The 20,289-nt window shown below is 32.9% G+C and overlaps 2 protein-coding genes across 3 annotated transcripts; both read right to left on the bottom strand.

Annotated features, from left to right (window-relative positions):
* Positions 1–3,020: 3,020 nt before the first annotated feature.
* LOC149807860 (uncharacterized) lies at positions 3,021–8,401 on the bottom strand. 2 transcript variants are annotated; one of them, XM_089947294.1, is made up of 5 exons: positions 7,251–8,399; positions 6,782–6,853; positions 5,985–6,083; positions 5,653–5,757; positions 3,021–4,402 (listed from the first exon to the last, which is right to left on the bottom strand). In XM_089947294.1, the coding sequence occupies exons 1-5, from the start codon at positions 7,600–7,602 to the stop codon at positions 4,230–4,232; spliced, it is 801 nt and encodes a 266-aa protein (XP_089803420.1). In that variant the 5' UTR covers positions 7,603–8,399; the 3' UTR covers positions 3,021–4,229. The 2 variants fall into 2 exon arrangements, with proteins under 2 accessions (XP_089803420.1, XP_089803498.1); XM_089947372.1 differs by lacking the exon at positions 5,985–6,083 and having other exon boundaries at positions 7,251–8,401.
* Positions 8,402–8,420: 19 nt separating this feature from the next.
* Positions 8,421–11,102, bottom strand: LOC149807859 (uncharacterized). Its single transcript, XM_089961379.1, has 4 exons — positions 11,068–11,102; positions 9,830–9,906; positions 9,559–9,657; positions 8,421–8,888 (listed from the first exon to the last, which is right to left on the bottom strand). The coding sequence occupies exons 1-4, from the start codon at positions 11,100–11,102 to the stop codon at positions 8,428–8,430; spliced, it is 672 nt and encodes a 223-aa protein (XP_089817505.1). The 3' UTR covers positions 8,421–8,427.
* Positions 11,103–20,289: the final 9,187 nt, after the last annotated feature.

The raw sequence follows: 20,289 nt of genomic DNA, 5'->3' as shown, positions 1-20,289 counted from the left end.
TAAGAGAATGACAAACATCACATGATATTATATTAAAACTATGAAGTGCACAGATTCAGGGATTATCTAGCTATATGAAAACACTTCCAAATAACATTTTAACCATAACATATCGTAAGTTAGTTGTTGACCTCATGGCATGGAGCAGCACCTATTATTAGGAGTGGTATTTGGGAAAAGGGTAGGTATCTGGTGATGAGTTTCAAATATAAATTTAATCATATAAGGCATTACTTGCTGTTTACACATGCTGAAGAAAATTAAACCAATACAATCTTCCTACACCCACCAACACTAAACCCCCTGCATCCCCAAATCACACACATAATAATACCATCCAAAGCACAGATGCCGCTATCTTGGGTACATACAAACAAAAGTTGAAATAGATGTAAAAAGAAATAGAGTCTTTAGATCAATGCTTCTGCCATTAATGTAATAAACTAAATTCTCATTTACTTTGTGTAAATCAAGAATGTGTTAAAGAATATTAGTAGTTTAGTTTGAACTGCTGCTATTTAGACAAACAAATATGGATAATTAATTAAAGTAAAAGATACAAGTACAAGATACAAGATCAACAGTTTAACATATTATACAAAATCTTATGTCATGAGAAAAGAGTTACATCTGTTGAACATGTTAATGTTTCAAGGAACAAAACCTCAGGCTATGCTTATGACCATTACAATTAAGAAGCAAACTATTTACCTGATTACAAGTAAAATAAATTCAAAAACTGAAATTGTCTAGAAAAATATTAAGGACAGTCACAAGTTTTAATATGTTTGCAAAAGGGATGTCAACACTAGTTTTCATCAAAATGTCACCTCTTAGCATAGTAATGGTATAAGGTAAAGTTACTTAGAAAGCATAAAACCAGCATAGATTCTCTCAACAAATAAAGTATTTTTCACCATTTCTAGTAAGTAACTCTCATTTAATAAGTGCTGTCCCAAACTCAGATCGATTTTATGCCAATCTCGCACATTCAGACCATGTCTTAAATTCATAAAACTAGTACAAAAACAATAAATTAACAGACTTTCTGACAGAATTGTCCAATTTACAAAATCAGTTTACTCTCCAAATAGTATGCTTCAGAATCTTGAGACATTGTCAGTAACAGGAACAATGAGCAACACTGTCAGCATCAAACAGTATTTTGATAAGGTCTATATGCTACCCAATTTACAACATTCCTAAATCATACATAGTATAAAGTTTGGTTTGATTGACAGGTTAATTTTTGCCACATTTATATATTTGTAAACAATTATTTGAGTATGGAATGTTTGTTTAATAAATATGGAAAATCATACAAACTTTCAGTTTAGATGGTATATTTCTAGAAATTCACTGAAAACTGATTTGTGTATTTAAACTTTTTTTCCCAAAAACTTTAGATTTACATGTGCATTTTATTCTGGACAGCAAGCTTCTGTTGATGTCTACCGTTACAGACTCCTAAGATTTGCCACATAAATGTACACCTTTTCATATTTTAGATGAAGTATGGTGTCATAAGTTATTCTTTAAGGAAGAAACGAGCATAGTTGCTAGACAGAATCAATATGGTTATACTAGATAGCTGATATGCAACATGCACCCAAGTGTCTCGCTTTGTGCCCATCATTATTACAGGAGCATTACGAGATAGATGTCATGTTTAATCAGTTTTTCCTGTTGATTTCACATTAGATAACTGAGATGACATATGTACCACAGTTTAAGGTAGTATTATGCGTGATATCTAGTGTCTGAAAATGAGAAATCTTGGATTTATTACAAAGTGTTGGTGATTAAAGTGGCCAAGATATGAAAAATATATATATATTACACTGCCATTTTTGCTTCATAGTATCTTCTGTTAAAAAATCACATCAAGGTGGAATCTGTACGGTCTTGAACCTAAGACATTGATCATCGACTGGACAAAATTTATTAATTATCACCTCTTTATGTTCGGATTATCCACTGGTTATTCTGGCTAACTGACCATTCAGCCTAATAGCTTTGTTCTATGGTAGTTAGTCTGCACAAAAGTCAGCGATCTCACTAATGCATACATAAAAATAGGGTTCATACACAAAGCATATAAATCTGAAAAATCACACCAATTCTATACAAAACATAGTGATAAATTGTAAATGGGTTTGACATCACACTGCATCAAACAAGAGGCCCACATGGGTATAATATTGCTCACCTGGGCAATTGACAAATGTTAAGACCGCTCGCCCACAACAACTGTTTTGGAAATGTTATGCATATTAGGCATAATTGAATTTAGACTGTGCAGATATGGTTTCACACAATCATGTAATTTTGATATGGTCAAGTTATGTCCAGATGCATCTTCAAATAGATTTTACAACTGTTGGTGAACCTAGGATAGCAAGAATATAATAAATGAACAAGTGAAAATGTAAAAGTTTTTCCAGTAAGAAATGGTTTCAGTAACTTGTTTGACATGGTAGAGTTAATTCTGACTTGATCTGAGTACACATCAGTTTTCATAAGTGCATGTGCTATTGGGTAGAAAGCATCAACGGTGTAACAAACAGTTGACAATACAAAAGACACTCAGACATGATCATGCAATTTATAGTAAACAATATATTTTTAAAAGATACCTCTTAATTTAAAGACATCAAATTATTTATCACATGTACCAAGTTCATAGCTCCCATGAGTTTTTGAGTTACACACATCAAAACATAATTAATAAAAGTTACAACTCATTTTCATGGAAATATCTAACAGAGGAACAATTTCACAAGAACAATAATACAATCGAGAAAATTATACAAATTCATCTTACTTTCAAAATGAAAGTATTATTGCATGAATATAAGACATTCTCTACAGAAAAAATCAGTGTGCCCCCTCTTGAATTCCACCCACCACCCCAACCAGCGGCCACCCATTCCTTATGGCCAGAATCCCGTGTAAGTGGAGGACCACTATAAATAATTTATATAAATCAAGTTATTAAAAGGTAGATAAAAATTCTTTTTTACACAATCATGTAATCAGACAAATTGACATATGTGTTATGTGCAAATTAAAATATTAGCAAATATAACTGCAGCTAGTGGCAGAGTAAAAGCTTTCTTTAAGGTCAACCCCTTCTGCTAACAAAAAGCAGTCTCTCAAGACAGTTGCACGACAGGTTTCAAAGTGATAATTTACAAAGGAATACCCACAATTACTTTGCATGCAATTTATTCTTTATGCAAAATTCTTGTTTAAATATTTCATTCATTTCAAATAATTTTACATATCAATAACGATATACATGTATAGAAGCCTTTGTTTTGGAAAGCTTACATAAAAGTAAGTGGTGTTTATCTATTTGGTTCTTCATAGCTGTGTGTAAATGCTTATTTTACCTGAAAATCATAGTTGCTGGTCATGATCTAGCAAGGGTCCTTCAAAAAAAATTGGATACACATATAATTTCAATCCATGCATGATGATTATGGACATAAAAAAGATGGTTACTCAAGACAGGTTCTACTGTGCTGTAAAATATACCAGAAATAAGCTTTTCCATTTGTATACGGGCTTAGTCCAAACATAATCAGATGTTTTCATGCATAAATAGTATGACAACAAAACAGGAATGAGGATCATGCATACGCCATTGATCTCAATGCAGAGATATGATTTATAGATATTATTGAAAAGGCTGTTAACAAGTCAATTTTAATACATTTAATAATATCACTACAAAACTTTGAGAAGACCACTTTCATTTGAAGCAAGTATACGAAACAAGCAGTAGCGTGGTGCAAGAAGTACCAAATTGACTAACAATTGCTCCATCAAAAACATATCTGAACCTGTTGTGATCTTAACCTCTGATACAGGAACAATCTTAATTCAAAAACTATATGAGGAAAGTGGCATGAAGATATTTAAAAACCACTTAAAGATGAAAATGCAAATCAACCAGGAGACAGTTTCCATAAAGTTGTAATCCGATTTTCTAATTTCAGTAGAGATTTTATTATTATCTTTTTTTAATTTTGTATATACATTTGACAGACAATACTTTGATTTTGTCAGAAAAAGAGATAGTTAACCACATGAAAACTAACCCCTCAGTTGTAAAACTTTAGATCAAACAATAGTTTCATTCTTCAAAAAAAAACAAAAAAACGTTGAGGAATTCTTAAAACTTAACGAAATCTTCACCTAAAAAAATCTAGCCACCCCCACAACTAAATCACGACTTTATGATTGTAATTTTTCATTTTCTGAGCCATAGTATCTCGAAACTTTTTTCGTTCATTGAAAATGTTAGTTTGAATTTTCTGTATCTTCTCCTTCATTGGTAGTTTCTCAAGTTCTTGTAACTTTTCAGTCTCGATAAAGTCAGCAACATCTTTTCGTCCTGTCAAGAGACATTTGAAAACAACTATTAAATATTATTTTCACTTTTATTTTCAAATTTCTGTTTATCAACAGTGTTTTCTCCAGGATTCTGCAACAATGAAGGAATTTCGCTATTGATACTTTTATAAGACAAGATTTTAAATGTTAAGTTCTAAGTTTCTTAAAGACAATCATGCAATTAATTTGTTACAGAATTTATTTTCAATGTCAGATGTGTTTCCTTTCATAAGTCAGCTTGAACAAAGTAGACAATCTTACCCATATTAATTCATCAGGATATTCTTCCCTCATTTTGTATATATAAATTACAATATTTGGAAAAAGTAATCTGAGAATTTCATCCTGTTTCTTGTTTATTATTTATTATGATATATCCACAATTAGCAATGAAGAATATGAGTCATTGTGAATTTAAAAGACAAGATAATATTCCGATCAGAAAACTTGTACAACTCATATTAAGAGAGATGGAATAGATAAGTGCTTCACCTGCATATCCTGCCAAAAACACGGTTAGCTGCAATTGGCTCCAATGTCCTAATTATGATATAGACAATTTTAACTCTTTTGATGTCATGCAGCTTATGACATGATATTCAAGAATGTGAATTTCACACACTGCTAGAAAAAAGAATTTGTCTTATAAAAAAACTCCTCCTTTCTCTAGTTAAAAACTATGATTACACAGGTATATATACTGCAAAGAGTTTTTATCCTTTGCAGAATATACCTATGCAAAAGGTAGATTTTCATAATACACCACTCCCTCAATAACCTGCGCCCTTATAACGCGGTGTCAGGCATGGATCCCATTTTTTAAACCAGAAAATACACTGTATATAATACCAAGCATCCACATGCCTGTCCAAACAGTACATACAATTGCATTTATTTATTGAATTCTTCATCAGAATTGTCCAATTTAATTATTCAAATTGATTTTTAAAAAAATACAGAATCTTTAAAAATGAAAATGCCAAACATCAGCAAACAAAGCCCTAATCCAGATCTAAGTTTTTCCTTGAATGTTAACATGAAACCAACAATATACAATAGCTTGATTCCAGAAAGGATATGTATTCTAACAGAGCAAAAATGGATTATTTTAATTTCTGCAATTGCATTTCAGTCAGTTTTCTCAATTTATTAACAGTAAATGACAGTAAATTACCTTTGAATTGCCAAATAGATTTTTTTCCATTAATTTTTCTTTCATTATCCATTCTGTCTTGATTATTTACAACTTACCTGGAAGTAAACCACAATTTCCTGCTCCATCTTCCTGTATGAATGATTTGAATTTATTACTTAAAATGGAGGTACTCTTTGTGGTCCACCGCACATATGGGTGTGCTGGAAAGTAAAAACATAGGCAAATTTTAATTAGCCCTTAAAGTTTTTAAAAGTGCTATAAAGATATTAAGTGCAATGGACATAAGAGATGGAGCAATAATATCAGCATATTTGTTCCAAGTGAATGACCTATTTGGTCCAATCCAGCCAATTCCTCATAATTTAACTGTTTAATTTCACTTACTTTATCTGCACATGACATAAATGGAATAGTGAACTGTACATACCTGTTTCCCTTATGTTTAGCACAGAACTTGTCTTAGCCCTTTTTGTAAAAGACACTTTTTCTATCTGGTCTTCATTTGCCAGTTCTTTTTGTTGTATCTCTGGAATTGCAAATATGATATCTAGCAGTTATTTTTTTCATCACTAATAAAATGCTTGGAAAAAAGAATACTGATATAGGCATTATAAGATACTGTATCCACCTTTTCTTTTGATTTGTGCTTATAAGGTGGGGTCAGGTGTGGATCCCATTTTTGAAACCATAAAATACCCCCAAAATTTATCTTTATTTCTTCAACTTTAAGAAAATCGCGATCAAAATTGGATAATTTGATACATGGCTCGTTTTATCATAAAAAATGGGAGATAGGACCTGGAAATTTTAATCAACGTAATCAAATATCAAATGTAAAAATAAGTCATACAATATTTTATATTTTCTTTCCAAATGACATTCCTAGTACACCGCAATTAACGATATTTAAGAAAATTTTGATTAATGAAAATGGGGCACTGAGGAGAACCAAGGGGGCAGTGGTCTGAAAAAAATTTGGGTACCACTGGTCTAGAATGATTGTTGGTGTCTTCTGGCGTAATCATGATAACAAGCTTCTTGGGATGGATGCATGGAAGAATAATTCTACCAATTCAAGATATCTCACAGCATAATTAAAAAAAATTGAATATGCTTTTTCTGATTCTGTTATGACTTTTTTAACATACTAGTAACTATTTCATAACTGTAATAAAAAGAATGAATGCATCACATTCAATAAGGCCTAAATGGAACAATATCTACCTGAGTCCCTCATGCCAATAACAGAAGTTGCTGTGAACCTGTTTGTGCAGCAAGGTTCCATCTCATCCTGGTCTGAAATAGACAACATATATAAGTAACTGATATATCTGCAGGCTCTATTGTTCATGTGCTACAGTAAGTTACAACTGATCGTTTTATTAACTTTTAGTTACATCCAATAAAAATGCACAAAGAAATAATATGTAACTATGGGATGCTCCACCATTTGCTTTAAAGTAGGAAATTAAGCTAATGTCAACTGAACGTTGAAGAGAATTTTAGTGAAAAACAATTCTGACATGATTCCCAACACAACATAAATTATTTTACATCATATCCAGTCAGATTTCACAATCATGTCAACATACAGTGGACTCCTATCTCATAGCAAACAAATTAACTGGTCACAAATATACAATTCAGATGCATTTTAGCATATTATACAAGGCACCCATGGAATTAAGCTTACCTTGTCTTTTAACTACTCTTTCATCTAGCAAATTCAAGAACTTTCCAACTTTTGTGACTTCAACAACAGCTGGTGGACACTGATAAACTGAATCATTCATATCTGCAGAATGACCCATATGTTTATAAAATGTCTCCTTTTCTTGCTCATTATTCTCCAAAGCTGCATAAATTGTTGATACGCGGTGTCTGTTCTTGGTGGCTGTAATATTCTTACTGGTTCCAGCTCCTTGACAAATTTCTGTAATGCAGTGCCAGCCACTTGGATGGTCTTCGGACTGTTTCACGCATGGGAAGGCAAATGCATTTTTTGCACTTACACCTGCAGTTTGTCTCTTATCTGAATTTACCATAATTTATATTCCCTTCACGCAATCTTTTGGTATAAGAACAGGCGCTAAATGGTTTCCTTTGCCACTTTGATATGCAACTTTGATTTGCTGTACCAGTTGCTTTTCCATCTTATCTGATATTGAAGCCACTGAACTCTCATTGATCCAAGCATTATTCATAGCTTCCTCCACTTCAAGCAAGAGGAGACGACTGGGCTCTCCACCCCTTCGTCCATTGTACATTGTCAGCCTTGCCACAAGAAGATCTCTAAGTTCAACATATTCTGCTGATCCCCATATTAAGTAAGAGTCATTAACCAGCTCATCAATTCTTTTCAGAGCATAGTTGTGGAGCTTTTCCACATCTTTTTCCAAAGGCAGTTCTGCTGGTTTACGTAGAATTACCTGTCTCTTTTTATTGCACAAGTACTCTGTATTACCAAACAGGGCATTCCACTGCAAGTTTAACACCTCCAACAATTTGTCAATTTCTGTTGCTTTATCATCTTCATCATTAATTAAATATGTTCCTTTTAAAATTTTTGCTCCCCTCTTTAAAAGATATCCCAAACTTTGTCTTAATCCTGCTTTTACTTCTGTACTTTGTTCATCAGCTGCTGTAATAGCATCTATTGCATTCTCTAAATGCTCAAAATTTGCCCGATGAAATATTTCATATGAGTTACAATTATCTCCTTTGGAATTTCTGAATGCTAGGAACAAACTACTTAATCTTCTCATGTCTGTCATTGTGGACCTTCTTACTTCCACTTTCTTATCTTTCTTTCTCATCAGTTTTTCATACAGTCTTCTTCCAATTGTTTTGATGGTGTTGTCCTCTCTACATCAATTGCCAACTTCATCAAAGATGAACCTAGCCAATATTTCGGTCTTGAATTCTTCACTTTCTGCACAATTTGAAAGTGACACTGGTAGAGAAGCCTTAGTTGTTGTTATATTGGAAAAGCATTTTTCCTTATGCTTATAATAGTAATCTTTAGAGTAGAAACCTTTGCAGTGACCACACATCAGAATTCTTGATGCACCACGCTTCTTTTCCATCATAAGATCAGCCTCCAAGGCATCATTTTTTAATAGCTCAATATTATATTTGTAAATACCATCCTTTTCTAGAGATAAAAATATCCGGTCTCTTTCGGGCTTTGGTTGTGTCAATGCATCAGCAACCTGCTGCATATCAGCATGCTTCAGTTTCATGTGTCGTGACAATTTACTCTGAAGGTTCCCACAAAATGAACATGGCCGTTTTGGCTTTTTCTTACATTTCCTGTTAACTCTGTTTTCATCTAAAAGAAAGAACAATAAACCATGCATAACTTCATTTAGTAATTCTTTAAACTGCTCTCAAGCAAGAGTCATTCAAAAAGTCGGATGCTCTACTGACTGAAAAAGGTATTCAGGTACTTGAGATATGACTATTTCTGTTTTACAACTGCTGAGTGTTAATAATGTCCACTTTGGGAACAAGAGTAGTGGTCGGAGATATGAAATGCTCTTGAAATGAACTGTGAATTTCACTATTAATTCCAACGTTATTTTGAACTAACATGCTTTGATTTCATAAGAGTGTCAAAATTTGGCTAATATGGTTATATTTTTTTTAAATTATTATTGTTGATGTTGAAGATACCTCCATTACTTTATCAGAGCACTCTATAAATTTTTCCAGATACATGTACATGGGTATAAAATTTTAATTAAAGTGTAAACTGCCTTAGCAGAGACGAAATTATGATGGATATTTTAAAGGATCCCAATGAAAATCGCTCCATGAATGTCCTTAACCCTTAAAGTGCTATATAGTTTTGTAGCACAAGATCCCTCAGTGCTGAAATATTTGACAAAATAAATGATAATTGCACATTGCTTGTTACTATGTAAAATAAAAGTAGAAAAATTGGAAACAGTTAAATTACATCAATCCTCCCTACAGCATAACAATGAAACCATACATACCTGTTTTTCTGATGTTAAGTTCAGAGCTCATTTTGTAACTTCTGGTAAAGTCAAAATTCTCTTTCTGGTCTGCATGTGAATTTTCTATTTCTTCTATTTCTGTAAAAAAAAAACTGTAAATGTTATATCCATTCAAATTTTGTCAAAACCAATCAAAAGCAAAGCAATTAGATTTTCTGCCAATGTGGGTAGGAGCAGTTTATTCATGCATCATACCACATGTGTGTCATTAAAGATGAATGCACTTTGGCAACAAAGAACCCATTCTTACCTGTTTCCCCGATGTTTTGTACATCACTTGTGTTGGCATCTTTCTGTTCTGCATTTGCTGGATGTGTTTGCTCCACCCTTAGAAAGATTTAAAAACGTGATATTAATATCATTTTTATTTAATTCAAAACATAGGAAAAAAACAAGATATTTGTTTTGTTTATATAGCCCTCACATAAGGATCAAGGTGTAAAGCCCTGGTGTGGGCTTGGGGGACAAGTGTTCTGTTAGTGCCACGAACCTGTGCGTTGCGCAAACAATGAGCATTTACACAATTAACACCTTTCCTGCTCTGTACACTTTTGTGACACACTGACTATTGAATGACTTCACTTTGTGATCTATTAAAATACAACATACTGATGCAACGAAGCCCATAAAAACTTGTTTTTAACATTTCCTGAATCATGGCATCATATGATGCAATTAACATTACATACCACCTTTTTCCAACAGACACATTGATGATAATGTAACAGAGAAAACATTATGATCAACGTTAATTTAGACTGATATTGAGTATTCATTATCAAGAAATGACAAAAAAGTTACTCATCTTGCAATTTGTGCAGTATGTGTAAATTGTTGAAGAAAACAAAGTAATTCCAAACACAGGTAGACCGGTATCAGGCAAGGCAAGAAACCAAGCAGCAAATCTGTGCTCAGTCAACTGATCTACCCAGCCACCCCAAGTTTCTCACAAAATTTATATCAATCTCAGAAATGACCCATATGACAATGATGATTGTGGAAACCTGCGAATTTGCATAAATTACTCATTCCTGTTAGCTATAATTAATACTTTTATGTAGCACTTACAATCAGATGCATGATGATGATTCTTTCATTAATGTATGGGCCTAAGTAATCAGCTTACATACATTTAGAACTAGCATTTTATTAGTTTTTAGCATAAAGTTCACTGATTTCTGATCATTTAGAGAAAAGCATTTCAGATGTAAATAATCTGAAGTGTCTTGGTTTATTTTCAAGAGTCTTGGGGTGATTAGTTCATAATATATACCTTCAAAACTATAAACAAAAATACTCATTTTTTTTTTATTCTCTTCTGAAAACCAAATAAACTGATTTTGTCAGAATCATGATAAAACTTTGTAAAAAATAATATTGCATAAAGAATAATTGTTCTTTAACTATAATATAACTATAATGAATTGTAATTAAAAAATTGTATTATTGTTTTCTTCTGCAATCATTGTCATATAAACTGTCAGTTACCAAATCAAACAGCTAGCATAATGCTCTTTGGACATTATTTGATGTGTAATTTGGCCAATGACACAAAATATTTTGTAAACACATAAGAAGAAAAAAGTCATTAACTTCAGTTACACAAAACCAAAGTCGGAAGTGGGTAGACTCCTTAAATTAAATGTCAATTTTTTATATACATATATCAACTGCACACTTGTAAAGGTCTAACACTCTCTCACATGTAACATCATCACAAGACAAATAACAGGATAAAAGCTGCATCCTATTTTAACATGCTGGAGGATGCCTATTCTGCAAGGGATATCAGCTGGACATAAAGTTTCAAATGTCAAATGTTGACAGATGGACTATAGATGATTTGCCATGAGACAAGCTTATCTGACCTTGGCTAGAAAATATAATAAGATATATATAATGATTTAATCTGACACATGAAAATGAAAGGACAGTCTTTAGGACTTGCAGAAGGACAGAGATATCATTGTGCAATCCCCTCATTGAGCTTACAATAAGTTGGACAAGATAAACATTCATATGTCAAATTAAAAAACAATTAAACTTACCAGATCTGACCTTATTAAAAGGGAAAATGAGACTCTCTTTATCGCTCTCTGTATCGCTCTCAGGAACGTAATCAGGATCCTTCACAGAATCATCATCAATGCAATTTGTGTCTATTTCCATTCCATGCTTGCCTCCTCTGCTAACAAAGGAAAAATATTTCTATACATAAATGCATGTATATAATTTATTGTGTGTGTGTGAATGTATATGCTATTTGCTATTTATTCATAGATTATTAAAATAGTACCAGTGAGTAATATTTTGAATTACACCACTACCTCGATAACTCGTGACCTGATAACTTGCAAACCTGCTTATAACATTGGGGCAGGCGTGGATCAATTTTTTTTAAACCAGAAAATACAAGAAATTTTATCCCTATTTCTTGAACTTGAAAAAAAGTGCAATCAAAATTGCTAACTGAAACAGTAGATATGACCTGGAAATTTTAAATTATCAACTTTTAATAAGAAGTCCTCTAATTGGCAACATTTTGTTTCCAAACGACATTCTTAGTACACTTTAATTAAAGATATTCAAGGACGTTTTGATCAATGAAAATGTCACTTACACCTAGTGTAAGCAGAACATTAATATTTAAATGCCAATTAAATAATTTTTATCAAGTGAACTTTGTGCTTTAATTCTATCTTTTAGTTCCACTTAAGTATTATCATCACAAATGCAATGAGTATTTAAACAGAAAATATGTCAATCTATCATAACAGTTATGTCCAGAAGCGTTTCTCTGAGAACCTAATTAAGTGCCAACCGTGTTTTGATAACTGACTTGTAGAAGTATTTGTTTGTATTGTTGCACTGAATTAAAAACTGGCCTCCTTTGTATTATCACGTTAATTATGCCTTTTGAATCAAATAATGTAGGTGGAATTTAAAAAACAGTTAAAAGACATGCAAGTCCTACATACTTAAAATCTTGTGGTCCCGGTCGTATGTTGGGCGAACTCACTGCAGTTGATCAATTGCACACCGTTATAAATGTTATTGTGTATGTAACATAAGCTACCTTAAATTAACCGACTCCTTCATAACTGTGATAAAAAGATAGCAAGGCAACCAAGCAAAATGAATACTTCGTAAAATAAAGAGCTTGGTTTCACAGATATAGACTATTGTGGGCAAGCAATATTCTGAGACATCCTGAAGGATGATAAGAAGTTTCATTATTTCCTGCAAGGAAATCATGACATTAATATTGTACTAACTGAACAATACAAAAAATTTGAGCTTTGACATAAGCATTTGTCTCACAAAATAAATGTTGTTAGTTTTGGAAAGAAAGGAATCCTGCTTGGTGGTGTTTCAACAGTTAGTCTAGTTCCTGGCTGCTGTGACTCCTGACTTGTAGTATACTATTTAATACCATTCTGAGAACCAGGCTAATCGACAAAACAAAAAGCAGTGACGTAATGCACAGATGTTTTTGAGCACATGTGAAGGTGTTGAAACCAGCTGGAATGATCTTTCACATGTTGGACATTTTGAAAATAAATGTTTTTTACGCTGAATAACGAACAACTTCATTACAAAATGTGCATTAATAACAATTATTATCAAGTGATTGTAAAATGAGGATTAAGTCAATAAACAGCCCAGTTCCGTAAACCCGTCACTCAGATTTCTCGATGTATAAGAAATTTTTTTCAATTTTTGGAGGTCCCTCGGTAACTCGGGCCCTCGCTTACAGTGCGGTCTATGTTTGTGGACCTAGTTGTGTGTGAGTTATCGAGGGAGAGGTGTATACAAGTGCAAAATAAACTTGAGAGTCAATCTGTCACTGTCTATATGTACAATTCTAATTGAATTTAGTGCCATTAAGCATTCTCATTCACTTAAGTGATACAGCTAAAAAGTCAAACGAATAATAACCTGGCATGAGGAATCTAAGGAAAAATTACTTGCCTGTAAATCAAATTCCTTAACTGACTTAAACTCATATCGTGTGAAATGTTCTGTACAAACTACAGTGAAATAGTATTTGTAATCAACTCTCCTGATCCATTTGCAGTTTAGACTTTGCACTTACAGATGATGTACATATGGCTGTGGCCACTGTGAAAACTCCTTGTATAGGGGACGATGATGATCACTTTCAATTTTTAGAAATGGCTCCTTGAGAACTGACACTGCAATTAAGTGAGAGAACACAATGCACTGCTTATTTAAATATTGATGTAAAATGAGTGTTTACTCAGAAGTTACTATATTTGTTAATGTAACATTTTAAACAAGAAAAATTAAAATATGTGCATATATGATGTACTTGCTGCCCATTGACTGTTCTTAGGTTTTAAATATGCCAGAATAACATAGAAAAACATTCCAAGTTTACTTGAGTTTAATTAAAACGATTAAAGTATCAACTTGCCATTACTTTTTAAATTTAATTTTTTTCTGTAAACAAATTGGCATCGTTTTATCCATAACACAAGGAAAAGCAACTACGGTACATGTAATGTGTAAAATGGTTATAACATACTTGCTGGGCCTTTACAAGCACAATTTTATATCCATACAGTGAATGTTTAAAATAATTCATCAAAACTTCATACACAAAAGAAAGTGAAAATCATGCGTGCATAAAGCTTTATCTTTCTTTCTTTTGCCAGTCAAAAGTAGTTTCATTATTAGCATATTGCTTAACAAAATGTAGGCAATATTTTTCTGAACATCTCTCTGATTGCTGTGCTTACCTAAAACCTGAAGTTATACTTTTTTTTCTATCTCATGTCACAATGTTTTGATAACCATGCAATGACCACTGGTAACTCATGCAGATTAAGAATGATTCTCTAACAAATACCCAATACGCAGGGGAAAAATAAATCTTTTCTTTTTAACTACACATATTCTGTAAGTTACTCATACTGGGTCCAAAAGCAGACACTGCCAAATAAACTAGGGCATGAGTTACAGAGGTACCTAAGAATAATTAGGGGATGATGTTGCTGTTGCTGTAGGGTTTAACGCCATTTTCAAGCACGCGATAGGCAATACATGGCGGCCAGTATTAATGGTGGAGGAAGAACCCGAGAAAACCCCGGAAAGAACCACCGACCCACGAGAAGCTACTGACAAGCTTTCTCACATAGCCACATTGGCTGAATCCGAGACTCGAACCCACGCAGACAGAGGTGAGGTAGTAGTGATCCGTAACAGAGAGCGCTTTAGACCACTCCGCCATTCGGGGCCCCCATTAGGGGATGAATACTGACAAAAATCAAGGTGAAGGTGGGAATCATTGGGTAAATGTTGACTAATTGTTTTATATATGCATTGGCAATACTTGTCAATAAATAGGCTTCGAAGGAAATAGTTTGGTTTCTGGATAAATACTGTTCTTTTCAAGATAGCTAATCATTGGAAGATTAGTAAAACCTTTACTCGAAGAGGTTTCAACATGCATAACGTGTATCTGCAGAAAAATCGTGTAATGTGTCAGCTCTTTTGCATATGAATGTTGATAAATTATATTGTTATGGTATTGTATTAAGAGATAACTAGATTACTTTTTTCATAAAAGATGGACATTTTAAAAAAACAATACTGAATTTTGTATTGTTCTATATCATTTTAATTGTTCTATAAAATACTGGTGCCACAATTTGATAGTAAAAATTTTTGAAATTTTTGCTCATCGTTGAGGAAACCAATTGAGCCAATTCATTATCTACAAACATTGGATGCCCCTTCTACATAATGTACCCTATCTTTAAATGACTGTCTTTTACTTTTTTTCAATAAAAGTGGATGTTAGTGTTACCTCTGCATGATCAAATCACATAGAAAGCAAGAACAAAGCAACAGAAACACATCCAATATACCAGCATAATGCTGAAAGATGGAACAGTCTGATTTAAACAAAAACAACCAAAAGAAGATTTAATAAAGTAACCATACCAAGTCCCTTAGATCAACGCCATGACCCGCTGACACTTGACCCTATAATACTATATAAGATACGGTACGTGTATGTTCCAAAAAACTGACATATTAGTAATCTCCAGTCAAGTACTTAACCCTCAGCTAATCAGTAATCATTAAACTCTACGGTATCGTACAAATGAATGCTAGTTTATTTCAGTGTAAATATGAAAAGAATCTACGTAAAAATAATAAAAGAATTACGATACTGAAGGTATATCCGACAAACATTTTGATCGAGAGTAGAAATACATGTATGATAGTCTTAATAAAACAATAGCGAGAGGCTCCATAGGGGTTAGTTTGCGCGCACACTTAGGAAGGATAAATAACAGGGCAATATACGAGTCAACGTAAATAATTGTAAAACAATATAACTTGTGGGATTTCTTTGACAGGTGTTTTAGAAGTAATCGGCAGACACAGTTTATATACTACTGTTGTTTAGTTGTTTGTAAAGCAAAGTGGTTTGTTAGCGGTAGAGTGTTGTACAATAGTTACCATATGCTTGATCTGGGGTAAATGCCTCGGGGATAATAGGTTTGTTTTGTTGCACAATGCCAATGACTTTACTAATACATGCCGACTCTCAGATGTATTGTTTAATGAGATATGGTAGTGGACATGGTTTCTCCTCAAAGTTATAAACTGTCACAATACTTGAATAATGTCCACGTTGAAACCAATCATATTTTGATCAATTGAATCACACTACCGGTAGTAAAAAAAAAAAACACAAATAAACAACAATGATAAATAATTATCAAATACAAATTGATAACCAACCACACATGGAAATAATTACAGGATAAGGTATATAAATAGTATACTACCACTATAAGAAATTATTTCAGTTTATTCTCTCTAGAAGTTTATATTCAATTCAATCAGATAAAATGAATAGTGTTGGAAGTAAAAGAAAGCGTTCTGCTTACGATACAGCATTCAAAATTAAAGTTATTAAATATGCAGAAGCAAATAACAACTGTGCTGCAGCACGCAATTTTTTTGTGAACGAGAAGCAAGTACGGGAATGGCGGAAAAGCAAAGCAGCATAAGAAGAAATGCCAAAATCCAAGAAGGCTCGTCGGATTGGGATTGCCACTTTCCCTGAATTGGAGAAAGAACTCAGTGATTTTGTAAGTGAACTTCGACAAAATGGATACATTGTCACATGAACTTTAATTCGTCTACGTGCTATGCAGATAGCTAAAAATGATAAATATAAGTTGGCAGATTCAAAATTTGTTGCATCAGCCGGCTGGTGTCGGAATGGTTTCTGCCTCAGGCAGTGAACGAAGATAGCACAAAAGCTACCAAAAGACTTGGAAGAAAAAATTGAATCATTTCAGCAGTTCATCATTAAACGCAGAAAGGAGTGCTCATTTGAAGTATCACAAATTAGAAATATGGATGAGACGCCTATGACCTTTGACTTACCAAGCAATAAAACAGTCAATGCTGTTGGTGAGAAAACTATTTTGATAAAACGACCGGCCATGAAAAAAAACGCATTTCACAGTTGTATTGGCCTGTTTAGCTGATGGATAAAAGAAGCTGTCTCCTGTCATCAATTTTAAAAGGTAGTCGCTGCTGAAAAGCATGAAATTTCCTGCTGGTGTCATTGTTCGTGCACAGCAAATGGGATGGATGGCCGAAAGTGGAAGAATTGAATGGTTAGAGAAAGTATGGAACAAGAGACCAGGTGCAATTCTTCAGACACCTTCAATGCTTGTATGGGATATGTTTCGTGCACACAAGACCGATGAAGTAAAAAAGGACGCAAAGAAAATGAAAACAACACTGGCTGTGATACCAGCAGGTTTAACATCAGTGTTACAACCTCATGATAACTGCCTTAACAAACCTTTTAAGGACAAGTTACGAAAGATGGGGGCAGAATGGATTTGCTCAGGGGCTGTGAAAATGACAAAAGGCAGGAATTTAATGAGGCCGGACATCGATTTGGTCGCCAAATGGGTAAAAGAAGCATGGGACTCTATTCCATCGGAAATGATTTCAAAATCATTCAGGAAGTGCTCTATCAGCAATGCTATGGATGGAACAGGAGATGATGCTATATTTCAATCCGACAATGACGTGGAGAGCGAGAAGGAGAACGACACACTATCGGATGACCATGATGACAATGACGATGTATATGATGAAAGTATAAAGCCCGTAACAGAAGCCGAGTTTAGTGAACTGTTTGGCAAGTCTGATACAGAGCCAGATTTTGAAGGATTCTAAAAGTGATAGAACTTTTAAAATTCATGATTTTAGAATGAGGATTAATTAAATTTCCATTAAGACTTAACACTTTAGAATTGTATTTATTTCAACATATAAATTAGCTTTCTTACTTTCATTTTATTTAATAATGTGATTTGCCTAAATAAACGTATTCAGAACTCACTTTGTGCATCTTGTGATGTAGCGGAAGTCTAGAAATTATCTGTCGGCTTATACACAGGTCATGCACTTTAAAACAGTTTTACCAATTCAGTTCTGGGGGTCGGCTTATATGCGAATGGGCTTATACGCGAGTATATACGGTAAGGAAAGTACTCTTACACTATTCTCATGCACCAGATGCCTTCTTAAGAATATTTTCACATTTATATCAGCTGAATTAAAGAGATGATTACAAAATTGAAGAAAAAAAGAGACGTTTTTATTGCTTTATTTATATTATTTAGTTTTTTTACTGTACAAAAATGGCATAATCAATATACAGTTTGGCGTAATGTGTAATTTGGTGAAAAAATGCATAATGGTTGTCCAGTATGGTGATTAGGTAAAATTTACACAGACAATACCAAAACCAAAATCGTTTAATCTTATATTGAAGCTGTAAGTGGTGCTATTCACACACCTCAGCAAAACAACTAACATTTTTTAGACACCAAATTTATTATATTCAACCAACATTGTTGCTTGACCCTGCATTGAAAAAAGGTTTGGGGATATTTATTACAACTGGTTTAAAGTAAGTACAAGTTTTACAGTGCCATGCATGGATCCAATAACTCTACATGGGTAATAATTGGATGAAACTTGATATACATAATTTTTTTTCCAAATTAAAAAATACCTCAAATTAACATTAAAGGAAAAAATGTTGAAGAACTTGTTTCTATATCAAATAAAATAATAGACTCATTACCTTTGTTGATTTTTGCTGCCATCTGCAGCATCCTAATACCTCTGCTAAATCTGGCACAATGTGACCCTGTAAAAGTAAAAATAAAACAAAAATTTAAAAAAAAATGTTTCTAGCTGTAAATGGATCTATGTGTGCAGGTTCAAATAAAACAATAGTGCTTTCTCCAGTTTCTATCTTTCAGAAGTCTACACTGCCGATTATTTTATTATTTAGTAATAACTTATTGCATGCTTGTTACATTACTAAAACTAGGAACTGCAATTATTTCATAGTGTTAATTTTAGTTTATATATTATTATTATTGAACTTATTTTACATATGTTAAATGTAAGAACAAGTCACTGGATGGCCAAATGGTCTAAAGCTCTAGCCTTTACCGATCATTGCCATCTCACATGTCATTGTGGGTTTGAGTCTCATGTTCGGACCAGGTGGATATGTGATAAAGCTGGCCAGTAGCTTCCCTTAGGTCAGTGGTTGCTACCTGGATTTTCAGGGGTTCTTCTTTCACCAATTATAGTGGCCGCCATGTATAGTCTATATTGTGCTGAAAAATGGCATTAAACCCCAAAAAACAACTACACCAATGTAAGATCCACAAAGTAGAAAACAGTGTCATTTGCATTCTGAATTTAACTTTGATCCTATCATAGTTATATACCTTTGTTATTTTTTTTTTCTCCTGAAATATGTTGTCTTTTTTACAAATATTTAAAGCATTATGAATGGTGCTTGGTATGACGTCTAGAAATATATTAATGCAAACAGCTTCATGAACAAAATTTCTAGTACAGGAGTTAAAATAATTTAATTTCAAAAAACTGTTTTCACAACATTAACATGGACTCAATTTTTTCTTATCACCTTAAAATGGACAAGGAACTTGTATTGTTAAATTGCTACCATGTTGTCAGACGTTTTGAAAGGATGCACAGGCTCTGCTGATTTCAAGTCATCAATTCAGTTGTCCTCATTTTCTTTAGTTCCCCCACCCCCTTATGGTTCCTTTATTTATTCTTCATGAAAAATTATCTTTGCAAATTAAGTCAGACATGACAGTAAAACTAAATTAAAAATTATAAATAAAAATGAATACCAACAACATTATAATATTGTCGACTGATAAGTTTTTAAAAAACTAAGAAATTTATTAGGTTTTAAAATCAACAGCAATAATATCAATAATGATGTATTATATATCTCATTTATAATTCATTTTTTGGAATCACTTTTGTTCTATTGCAATAATAATAATAATAATAATAATAATAATAATAATAATAATAATAATAATAATAATAATGTCTAATTAAATGTTAATCAAATTCTGACTTGTACAATACATACAAAACTTCAGTGAAACACCTAGTTTGGGGAAAGACTTTTTGAATTGATTGCATTATAATGGAATTTTTGGCATATAATAAAACAATGTTGCTAAAAATCTAAACTACATACAAAGCATTGTATTACTTCAAACAACAATGTGATTTCATCTTCCATTATTTAAATTGTAGGTGTTAAAGTGGTAGGTATCTTGCAAAGAGCAT

This window comes from Sinohyriopsis cumingii, chromosome 1, assembly GCF_028554795.1.
Source record: "Sinohyriopsis cumingii isolate HCF-2022 chromosome 1, ASM2855479v2, whole genome shotgun sequence".
Classification (NCBI taxonomy): domain Eukaryota; kingdom Metazoa; phylum Mollusca; class Bivalvia; order Unionida; family Unionidae; genus Sinohyriopsis; species Sinohyriopsis cumingii.
The sequence above is the reverse complement of the archived record's forward strand: the minus strand, read 5'-3'. Positions and strand labels throughout refer to the sequence as shown.

Bases quoted from the DNA above. Each gene is read 5' to 3' on its own strand.
- LOC149807860 (XM_089947294.1), bottom strand. From the start codon at position 7,602: ATGGTAAATTCAGATAAGAGACAAACTGCAGGTGTAAGTGCAAAAAAT. The intron at 5,758-5,984 runs GTATGTACAGTT...TTTACTTTCCAG, and splicing joins GCTAAACATAAGGGAAACAG to CACACCCATATGTGCGGTGG. The intron at 4,403-5,652 runs GTAAGTTGTAAA...GTCTCTTGACAG, and splicing joins AAATTGTGGTTTACTTCCAG to GACGAAAAGATGTTGCTGAC.
- LOC149807859 (XM_089961379.1), bottom strand. From the start codon at position 11,102: ATGTCCAAAGAGCATTATGCTAGCTGTTTGATTTG. The intron at 9,907-11,067 runs GTAACTGACAGT...AATCTTTCTAAG, and splicing joins TATGCTAGCTGTTTGATTTG to GGTGGAGCAAACACATCCAG. The intron at 9,658-9,829 runs GTAAGAATGGGT...TTTTTTTTACAG, and splicing joins ACAAAACATCGGGGAAACAG to AAATAGAAGAAATAGAAAAT.